General features: G+C 34.0%; 1 protein-coding gene across 1 annotated transcript; it reads left to right on the top strand.

Moving 5' to 3' along the window:
• Nucleotides 1-11,522: 11,522 nt before the first annotated feature.
• On the top strand, nucleotides 11,523-11,699 carry BDZ99DRAFT_351369 (uncharacterized protein; the record flags this gene model as incomplete). Its single annotated transcript, XM_033714519.1, has 1 exon — nucleotides 11,523-11,699. A coding segment is annotated over one exon (177 nt), but the record flags the coding sequence as incomplete, so codon positions are not given.
• Nucleotides 11,700-12,010: the final 311 nt, after the last annotated feature.

The raw sequence follows: 12,010 nt of genomic DNA on the forward strand, positions 1-12,010 counted from the left end.
AGGTATATTTATTAGCGCAAGTTCTTCTGCGCTATTATTAGATATATTTAATACGGCCTGTAGGATATAGATTCTAAGTTTAGGGTAATATTCTAAGGCTTTTTACCTTACTTTATAAACTAGGCGATTAAGCTAGAGTTTTAGATATTATTACTGTTCTTCTAAGGCTTAGTTATATAAAGCGTTATTCTATTACTAACTGCTATTAGGTAGTAGATTATCTTTTTCTAGAGTATCTAAAAATAACCTAAAAGTATTATTACTTCTAAGAGGTAATAAGGTCCTATCTCCCTGCTTAGTAACTAACTGCAAGTTATTATTACTTAATTAGAACAGCGCTTCCTTTTCTAAGTTATTATTACTTAGTTAAGATAGTATTTATAAGTTTTTATTACTTATCTAAGGTAATATTTATAGGTTTTTAGTGCCCGCCTAAGGTAGTATTTATAAGTTTTTAGTGCCTGTATAAAGTAATATTTATAAGTTCTTATTACTTATTTTAGAAAAGGCTTATTCTAGTGCTACTACAGATGCGTAATATTTAAAGGCTAGTATAGATACTTACTATATACTTACTAATAGTTAGTTTAGTAGCCCTACTATTTTACTCCCTTTTATAGTAGTAGCTATTACCTTAGGTAAGCTATATTATTTAGCTTCTATATTTTATATAATCTATATAAAGGGAGTTATAAAAGCTTTTTAGAATTTAGTATTTAGAGTTCTAATAATCCTTCTATCTTCTAGTAGAATATAGTAGTTAGTGTTTTCCTTATAGCCTAGTAAAATATATAGCCTTATTTGCGGTTTAGTTAGCTTTTTCCTTTACTTTAGTAGGATTAGGTATTCCCCTTTTAACCTAATTACTCTTAGTTATAATAAATTAGGCTTTTTACTATACTATACCTAATATAGTATTATCTAAAGCTTTAATAAAAGCGATTAGTTAAAAAGGTATACTGCTATTTAAGCTATTTCTAGCCAGAACTTTAATAGCAGCTTTGCGTGTGCTAGTATAGGTCCGACTTAATTATATATTATTTTATAGGCTTTTTTAGCTATACTATTCTACTAGTACTAGTCTACACCCGTAACTTTAGCTTAAATTAATTAAAAAAAAAGGATAAACTTTATTTCTTCTCCTACTTACTTAGTAATCTAATTAAGCTATATTTATCTATACTTTTATTTAGGGCGCTTATTATAGTTAAGAAAGAAGTATAGTAATTTAATAACAAATCCCTATTATTATAGTATAGGAATAACTTTAATCTAGCCGGTTAAGTTATTAATAATAGTTAGCCAGTAGCAACTGCTATTAAGACCCTTATTAAATAGTCCTGCAATATTTATATAGAGGAGTTCTATTAGATATTCTCTTTTATAACCTAAGCAGTTATTGTAACGGGTTGTCTCTTCTATACCTTCTAAGTGTCTTATACTAAGGCAGGGTATAGGCAAGTTGTTATTAGGGTGCAATAGTCTTTAAAAGGTAAGGCAATAATTAATTAAGGTCTAAGACGGGGTGGTTACTTCTAATAGGTAGTATTAAAGTCTTAAGTTAAATATAAGGTTCCTATTTATGCAAAAGAGCGTCTCTATATATAAAAGCTCCGTCCTAAGAAATCTATAGCTTAGTCTAATCTGTTCTTAGATCACCCTAATCCTTAAATAGTCCCTAGATTACCCTAATTCTTAAATAGTCCTTAGATTACCCTAATCTATCCCTAAATTATGCTAATCTATCCTGTAATCTCTATTCTTAGATTATTCCTATCTACTAGCAGTTTATAGGGGAATCCAGGATCCCTATATATTCCTTACGTAACCCTTTAGGTCCCGTGACCTGGTTCTCTATAATTAGTCTTATCTACTTTCTTATTTCTATAAGTGCCTCTGCGCTTAGGTGGTTTATATTACGGGTTGTAATACTCGCTCCCCCTTCTAAGGCTTTCGGCCCGAAAGTAATTCTGTGGTAGGGTCTTAGATAAATAGCTGGCGATGCCCTATCTGCTAGGCCGCTATTATGCTGTCCTGTTTCTTTCTTTATAATACCTAAAGTTCCGAAGTTTAGTAAGTCCTTGCAATATACCCTTCTATTTAATTGCTCTGCAAGGTTTAGAATTAAAATACCTTCTTATTCTTGCTGTTATAAAAAAGGCCTGGTCTATAAGGTATTAGAGGGCAATACTTAGTACGGGGAATATATAAAGGTTAGTAGGGTGTATAATATCTTTAGTATTAATAAAGCCGCTTATATATTAGTGCAGTCTATTACTGCGTGTTCCTGTTCTTTACTAATATTCTGTAGTTTATAAGCTGGATGCCACTATAGCTTAATTAGAGTAAGAAGAGGAGGCTGCCTATACTAAACACCGTCGGTTGCGCAAGCAGCGCAAGCTCCTAGAGCAGTATTGCTCTAATATACTTTGCAGGGGTTTCTCTACTCTAGAAGAGATAGAAAAGGAGGATTAGGAAGAGGTTAAGCAGAGAGAACAAGAGCATGCTAAGCAGGAAGGCCTGCCTTCTGCCTTGGGGGCTGCCGGGTATTCTCTTTTCTTCCTGGGTGTGCTGGGCACTGCCAGCCGTCTGTTCTATTGCTATGTATTCTAATTATATAGCAGTGGTATTCCTTCTCCGGGTTCCTTTAATCCTTCCTAGTTAAATAGCGCGATGTTACTATTATTCTAGGCTGTTCCGGATTCTGGCGGTAAAACTGCTGCAGGAGTTCCTAACAGTTTGCTAAACTCTTAACCGGTTTCTATATATTCTTAGAGGTGCTGTATCTTTTCTATTTAATTAGGTACTCCTTTTACTAACTATTTTACCGGGAATCTAGGATTTGCTTAACCTTATATTTATTATTATTGTCAACCTCTATATTATTTTCTAGCTTGGCGTTTAGTAGTGCGGGTTCTAGTAGCAATATATAGAAGACCGGGTGTATTTTTATCCTATAGGGTAGCCTAAGCTTGTAGTTTACTTGGCTAATAATATCCTGTATTTCGAATAGTCTAATCTTAATATAGTCTAACTTTATGCTTAGTTGTTTTATTTTAATATTTTTATAGAGTAGGTAGACTCTATCTCCCTTTTTAAAGGTTGGCGCAACACTTCGGTGTTAGTTGTAATATCTTGCTAACCTTAGTATTAGGAATTAGATATCTATTAAAAGCTGCCTCTATAGCTCTTTAATATTTTTAACTAATAGTAGTGCTCTCTAGGCCCTTATACTATTAAGTTAGGGTTCTTAATACGCCTCTAGATTAAAACTATAGTTTGCAAAGAAGAGTAATACCTTTATTAATTCTGTGGATGCACTGTTATAGGCGAATTAGGCTATTAGTAGTAGTAATACCTAATTATCCTGCCTATAATTAATATAGCATCGTAGGTACTATTCTAAAGTTTAATTAAGCCTTTTTATTTACCCGTCCGTTTAAGGGTAAAACGCCGTAGAAAGCTTATGCTTTGTCCCTAGTTGTACGGTAAGGGTCTGCCAGAATTTTAATATAAAGAGCTTATCTTAGTCTGAAATTATCTTCTAGGGTAGCCTGTAGTTGCTAATAATATACTTTAAAAAAGTATAGGCTAGATTTTCTGCTGTTAATACTTCTTAGTAAGGGATAAAGTATGCATATTTAGTTAGTCTATCCGTAACTACTAATATTGCGTTATACTTTATGCCTATTATAGGTTTAATAGACTGTAGTAGCTTAACTATAAAGTTCTATATAATAGATTCCTATACCCTTTCTAGTATAGAAGAGCTCTTTATTAGCCTATATAGTGCGTGTTATGCCGACTTATTCTTTGCATATTCGCATCCGTATACAATTTTCTCCGTTAGTTTCCGGAGTCCGGGGAAATAGAATGTCCTTGCAATTCTTTCCCGTGTTTTTTCTACTTCCTGGTGCCCGTGCACTGGTGTATTATAGAATTCCTTAACAAGCTCTTCTTATAAGGTTCTGGGCACAAATATCTTATCCCGTAAGGTAATAATGCCGTCCTGGATTTCTCCGCGTTCTTAGTTTATAGGTTCTGGGCGCAAACTTTGCTAGTTATAACCTGCTAAATCCCGGCTTTCTTAATCTACCTTCTGTGCTGCCTTAATTTATTTATACTATTTGTTGTCCTCGGACCTATAAGCAGCTGCTGCTTATGCATAGTTGAATTTAAGGGTTCCTAGGCTTTTTTCCCTAAGTATAGATTGCCTGGTCTTTCCGGCTCCTTCTATATAGTCTGGCCTTCTGCTAAGTGTATTTGCACGAGCGTTTTTAGATCCTTTTCGGTACGTGATCCTAAAATTAAAGGTTCCTAGTTTTTCTAACTATTTTACTTATCTTTTATTTAACTCCTTAGTTATAGTAAAGTATATTAGATTTTTATAGTCTGTATACACCTGTATTATATATACTGCTTCTTTAAAGTAAACTCTCTACTAACTAAATACTTCTACTATAGCTAGCAGTTCCTTATTATAGATATTGTAGTTTAGCTTAGCTAGGCTTAGCTTCCGTAAGTAAAATACTATAGGATGCAACTTCCCTTATTTATCTAGTTAGTTAAGTATTGCTTCTAATACTTTATCCGACGCATCGCTTTTAATAGTAACTGGTTTCTGTAGATTAAAGATTGCTAATACTAGTTTTAAAGCAAACCGTGCTTTTAGTTTATTAAATGCGCTCTGCGCATCTAGGGTTTATCTGTATTTAATATCCTTTCTAGTAAGTTCTATTAGTAGCTCCGCAATTTTCGAGTAGCCCTTAATAAACTATCTATAATAGTTGGCTAGCCCTAGGAACAACTATAGTTCCTTTAAATTTGCGGGCTCTAGCTATTCCTGGATAGAGGACACTTTGCCTTTTTTTATCTTAATCTGTCCTGGACTAATAACGCATCCTAGGAATCCGACTCTCTGCCTATAGAACTCGCACTTATCTAGGTTTACTATAAGGTTGTATTCTTTAAGTCTTTTAAGTACCTTTCGCACATATATTTTGTATTCGCTTAGCGTTTCTAAGTATATAAGGATATTGTTAAGGTATACCACTATAAACTAATCTAGGTAGCCTTTTAATGCTAAGTTAACTACTGCCTAGAATATTGCTAGCGCGTTAGTAAGCCCGAATAGTATTACTATATACTTAAAGTGTCCGTATTAAGTTCTAAAAGCCGTCTTCTACTCTTCTTCTTCTCTTATCCTAATTAAATAGTACCCTTCGCGTAGGTCTATTTTTATAAAGTACTTGGCCTTATATAGTTAGTTTTTAAGTTTGGAGATTAAAGGTAATAGATAGCAGTTTTTAATTATAATCTTATTTAGTTGTCTATAGTCTATATAAAGGCGTAGCTTGCTATTTAGTTTCGGAATAAATATTATAGGGTAACCTGTAGGCAATTCCGATAGTTTAATAAATCTTTGCTTTAGGTTCTTTTCCAGGTATTCTTCTAGCACTTCCAGCTCGCTCTAGGCTAGTAAGTAGATTAGTCCAAACTGCGGTTGTTCGCCTAGTACTAGGGGAATATAGTAATCCTAAGGTTAGTGCTTTAGTAATATATCCTAAACCTTTTCTATAAAAATTCCTTTAAATTTATTATATTTTTCTGGCACAACTAGTGCTTTTACTGCCTTAGCTAGCTGCCGGCTGCTTAGGGGTCTAGGCTACTATTAGCTTGCTGCCCTGTCTTCTCCTTAGGCCTTTTTGCCTCTTAAGGTATCTGTATTAATATCTTATTTTTGCTTAGGCTTATCCTGGCGCGGGGTGCCCTTTAGTCCGCTTTCTAATTAAATCCTTACTTTACTAGACTTCTAATCGACTTAGGGGTTATACTGCCTTAGCTATAGCATGCCTAAGATTATATTATATCTCGCCGTGTCGGTTATATCTATGCTAATAGTTTCTCTGTGTTCTTTAATCTATATAACGCCTGGTCGAGTTTCTATAGTTACCTATCTATTACTATATTACACGGGTGTGCTATCTACTGTATATAGTCTATAGGGTCTGTTTTTCTATTACTAAGGGATCCGGTTTCTTCTAATAAAGTTATAGGATATAAAATTTCCTTACGTGCTACTGTCTAGCAGTGCTCTTACTAAGTTCCTACTAATCTTAACTAATAGGATTATATATCTATAGTTCTAAATAGAAATAGAGTTAGGCTATATTGCCGGGTTCCTTCCTTTTTCTGCGATATAGGCTTTTCCTACTAGAGTGGCGATAGTTGCGGTTCGCGTTCCTTTGTCTTTAGCTGCTCCGTAGGACCTTGTTCTTGGCTGCTCTGGCCGTCCTGTTGCTTAAGCGCCTGCTTGTTTTTTAGCTGTTTTTATAGCCAATAGTTCGCATATTTTGTTTCGCAGTATACTAGGCATAAGTTCTAATAGTATATTTACTAGTCTTTGCCTTTCCTATATTCTATTAGGTACTAAGGGTCCGCAACTATAGTAGCTACTCCTATAAGTTCGTCTTTCTTGCCTATAATATAGTGCTTTATTTCCTTAAACAGTACTAGTTGCGTAATAATATAATATTTTATCCGATATAGGTACTATTCTTAATATTTCTTGTGTATTACGTGCTTGTTGCATTTATCTTTAATATAAGATACCTAAGATATCTATCTATAAAGTGGGTGGTTTCTATCCAGCCGTTTATCTTTCTTATTATAGACACCTATTTTACTAATAGGGTGTAAAGCTCTATAGATCTCGATCTCGGTTTACCTCCTATATAGCTCTAGCGGTTCTCGCTCTAGGCTAATGCTAATTTCTCTATTACTAGACCAGTTTTCTGGTTTATAATCTTTATTACTGTTATAGTATTCCTTACTGTCTTTAACAGGTAATTTATTATTCTGTTTTATCTAGACGTTATAGCTTAAGCCTTTAAATAAGTCTAGTTTTACGCAGGTTTCTGCGTTAAGGGTTGGCGTGGTTTTTGTTGTTCCTGCAGCTGCGGCCATTTTTTCTCCTTCTTCTTTAATAAGTTATCCGGTAACTCTTCCTATAGCTCTTAGGAATTGGTAACTTACTAGTTCTTTTAGCTCTGCGCCCGCTATAGCGTTTTCGGCCTCTTGCGCTTCTTATCCTTTATTAAGGCGTGTAAGAATTTCTCTTGCGCTTTATTTATACGTAGCTACAACTCTATTAACCTATACTTCTATATCTAGTAACTTAGCTTTACTATTATCTAGTAGCTCGGGTACGCCGGTTTAGAGTTCTAATTACGGTTTAATTATCTAGAACGCCTTATCCGTCTCTAACAGGTAGTTAATCTCTATACTCTTAACTTCTACGTTGGCGTAGTAGTTGTTTATAGGGTTGCTGTTATACTCTTTATTTCTTATTATAGCAATAGTATATCCCTTTGCCTTCTATATTAAATAGTACCCTGTTGCCTGCTTATTTAACTAATAAGTAAAGCAGTTATTATTATAGCACGCGGTCTATAATATAGAATTATGGCGGTTTATATTTAGCTTTATTATAACTGCTGCTGTTCGGGTGTTCCTGGAGCACTTATTCGCAAAGTATCCCTATTTTCTGTATAATAGGCACGCGCTATTATATTTTCTTTCTTACCTCTCTTTATTAGTAATTGGTTTACCCTTCTAGTTATTGCGTCGTTTTGCGATATTAATCTCTATGCAATCTCCGTAGTTGCGATTAGTTACTCTTAGCTTTAGTCTAGCTAGTTAGGCGTAAAAACAAAGTCCTCTCTTATTTACCTGTTCTAGTTATTGCTTATATTATTAACTGTTAATTTATATTGCTATTTCCTTAAGTTTATAGAGTATTAGAGGCCTTTCGCCTTATATAATTTTATCCTTAATATTTTCTTTAAGACCTCTGTAGTACTGTGCTTATAGAGCTTTATCTCCCTATAATAGCTTAGACGCGATTTATATAAATTCTAAAATATAGCAGCTAGTTAAGCCCTTCTATTTTAGAACTACTATTTTCTGTTCCGCTATCTATTCTTTATTAGTGTCTCCGAAGGTTATCTAAAGTACTGACTTAAAGTATCCGTAGTTGCTAAACATAATATTAGTTTCTGGTTTCCGATCGTCTGCGTCGGCGTTGCTGAGCTAGTCTGTAAGCATCGGGTTAAACTAGTTAAACGCTTTTTTCTTTAAGAAGGTGGCTGCTATACAGACCTTGTCCAATTTAAATTTAAGGTTGCTTTAGTTTATGCGCAGGTATAGCCTTATCTGCGTTATAAACGCTCTTAAAGCTCCTCTTTCCCTAGTAAACTCTTCGGGCTTATTTATTTTATAGCCTTTATAGCTAACTATTTTAGTAGTAGTAAGCTCTTCTTAGACGGTCTAGAGATTTCCCTATAGGGCTGTAATTTCTTTATCCTTAGTATTACTAGCTTCTTCCAGTGTTTATATTTATATAAGCAACGCCTGCATGCGTGTTGCTACCTCGGTTATAGTTAGGGTTAGTCCAGCAGTTATGCTACCCGAAGGGGTTAGTAGGGCTATCTTAATTAATTGTTTATATGCAACTCCTTTAATATAGCAGTATTTAAAGTATAATAGGTTATCTTTTCTATACCTTCTAAGTGTTTTACACTAAGGCAGGGTATAGGCAAGTTATTATCGGGGTGCAATAGTTTTTAAAAGGTGAGGCAATAATTAATTAAGGTCTAAGACAGGGTAGTTACTTCTAATAGGTAGTATTAAAGTCTTAAGTTAAATATAAGGTTCCTATCTATATAAAGGAGCGTTTCTATATATAAAAGCTCCGTCCTAAGAAATCTATAGCTTAGTCTAATCTATTCTTAGATTACCCTAATCCTTAAATAGTCCCTAGATTACCCTAATCCTTAAATAGTCCTTGGATTACCCTAATCTATCCCTAAATTGTGCTAATCTATCCTATAATCTCTATTCTTAGATTGTTCCCATCTACTAGCAGTCCGTGGGGGAATCTAGGATCCCTATGCGTCCCTTACGTAACCCTCTAGGTCCCGTGACCTGGTTCTCTATAATTAGTCTTATCTGCTTTCTTATCTCCGCGAGTGCCTCTGCGCTCGGGTGGTTCGTATTACGGGTTATAATAGTTATATAGCTTTTCGGTTATTCGCCTCTAAAGGTATAGATTATATAGTTTTTATAGCTTTATATTTTAAATACTATAGGCTTACTTTTTAAGCTATTATAAGTTTATATTGCTTAGGTAAGCTAGTTAGTTATACTAAAAAGTTAACTATAGACTAATATAGTAGGCTAGAAAAAAAAGGTTTATTTATAGGTTAAGTGTATAAATACTATAGTATTTGCTTGCAGTATATAAGCTCTTCTTACTTAACTTATTACGGATACTTGCGCCCTTACTTAAGAACTTAACTTTAGCCCTGCGTTTAAGTAACTAAAGTATAGATATAAGGCTTGCGTGTATAAATAGAATAAAAAGGATATTATTAAGAATAAGCTATCTTCTTCTACTCTATATATTATAACGTATTCTACTACTAAGCCGGCTAAACCACCGAGCCGGCTACTTTTCCTTGGCACAACTAATACTATATGCGCGCAGTTAATTTATTCGCAACTAGCTATAGAACTTATGTATAATATACTTAGATTAGATTTAAAAGAAGCTTCTTAATCCTTTTTACACGTACGCGTATTATGCCTAGCCTCTCTATAGTTTTTATAGCGCTGTTAAGCTAGTAGAGCCCTATTTACACTATTTCTACTACCTACCTTTTTCCGTGGATTAGATGCTCTAGACACTTTAGCAGCTATATATAACGCTGCTATACTATATTCTATTATACCGCTAGTCTAGATTCGCTCTCTTTTACAACCTTTACGCTTAGTTATTTCTGCTAGTTGCTTTTTAAGCTCTTTAACCCGGGCTTTAATAAGCATATTTTTATATAGCATCTCTTCGGCTCCTTTAATAAGCTTTAAGAAGCCTTTTTAGGCGGTTATTAGTAACTATATAAAGGAATTACTTACTAGCCTTAACTATAATCTAAATTTATATATATTACTTAGGGTTTTTAATTACTATAGTGTTTTTAGTAGAGGTGCTAGTAGTAGGGTCCGTAACCGTATATTAAGGCGATTAAGAACTACCTACGCGTTAATAGGAACTAATCTAGAGGCCTTAAAGGCCTTTTTGCAGTTCTTATATATAAATATATCGAAAAACGCGTTTTTAAAGGCTGGTAGAAAGCCTTCTTTATTAATATAGTAGATGCGTCGGCGTGCTAAGTTTTATATACGTTAAGAGTACTTTAGCTTTAATAGCGAGAAGTATACTATATTAAGTAGCTAAAGTATATATAATAAATGCGCAGGTATATAAAGGGTAAGGATTTATTATTTAATATAATAATCCTTAAAATCTTAGTTAAGGTAGCTTTTATAGCTGTCTAAAATCAGCAACCTATATAACCCTATCTAACGCGCCTTTATATAACGTATTCTACTACTAAGCCGGCTAAACTACTAAGCCGGCCACTTTTCCTTGGCACAACTAATACTATATTCACACAGTAATGCATTAACAACGCAGCGATTATCTATCTTAGTAAGAAGGCAGTATTAATCTCGCGCTTTAAGCCTTTACCTCTAGTTAATTTAGGACTATATAACGCGCTGCAGCAGCCTTTAACGTATAATATTAGCAGCTTTCTAATTAGCTCCACGGAATTACATTTCGACCTTAATCACGACTAAACTGCCTAAAGCTTACTGCGACCGAAGAGCACATAATTATATAATATATCCTTAACCTAGACTCGCGAGGATTTGCGCCCTAGTTGTGTAAGGTGGCAGATATAGCAGATAAAGTACTGGCTGCGCGTGGTGGAATACTAGTAGGTAAGAACTAGACTTAACGGTTTATATCTTATATAAAGGAGCTTAAAATAGCTTTTAATTAGGCAAAGGACTGCCAGAGAATACTCTAGGAAAACCTAGAGGTTATTAACACATGGTTTACTCTCGTGTAAGAGACTATAGCTAAGTATAGCGTCCACCTAGATAACATCTACAACTTTAATAAAACTGGCTTTTAAATAGGTATAATTAGCATAATAAAGGTTATTACAGGTTTAGAGAAATATATAAGGCCTAATCTTATTTAACTAGGCAACTAAGAGTAGGTTACAGTTATCTAGAGCATCTGCGCTGCCGGATATATAACCCTACTATTTATTATCTATAAAAAACGCGTTTATATCTCTATATAGTATAAGAAAGCAGAGATACTATATAATTAGAAGCTTTCTATTTCTAAGAACGGCTGGACTAATAATAAGCTTAGTTTTAAGTAGTTAAAGCACTTTAACATATATATAAAGGCGCGTTAGGTAGGGTTATATAGGTTGCTGATTTTAGACGGCTATAAGAGCCACCTTAACTAAGATTTTAAGAATTATTACGTTGAATAATAAATCCTTACCTTCTGTATGCCTGCGCATTTATTATATATACTTTAGCTACTTAATATAGTATACTTCTCGCTATTAAAGCTAAAGTACTCTTAACGTATATAAAACTTAGCACGCCGACGCGTCTACTATATTAATAAAGAAGGCTTTCTACCAGCCTTTAAAAACGCGTTTTTTAACGTGTTTACGTATAAGAACTGTAAAAAGGCCTTTAAGGCCTCTAGATTAGTTCCTATTAATACGCAGGTAGTTTTTAATCGCCTTAATATACAGTTACGGACCCTACTACTAGCACCTCTACTAGAAACACTATAGTAATTAAAAACCCTAAGCAATATATATAAATTTAGATTATAGTTAAGGCTAGTAAGCAATTCCTTTATATAGTTACTAATAACCGCCTAAAAAGGCTTTTTAAAGCTTATTAAAGAAGCCGAAGAGATGCTATACAAAAATATACTTATTAAAGCCCGGGTTAAAGAGCTTAAAAAGCAACTAGCAGAGATAACCAAGCGTAAAAGTTGTAAAAGAAAGCAAATCCAGACTAGCGGTATAATAGAGTATAGTACAGCAGCGTTATATATAGCTGCTAA

Source organism: Mytilinidion resinicola (assembly GCF_010093595.1).
Source record: "Mytilinidion resinicola strain CBS 304.34 unplaced genomic scaffold BDZ99scaffold_29, whole genome shotgun sequence".
NCBI lineage: Eukaryota > Fungi > Ascomycota > Dothideomycetes > Mytilinidiales > Mytilinidiaceae > Mytilinidion > Mytilinidion resinicola.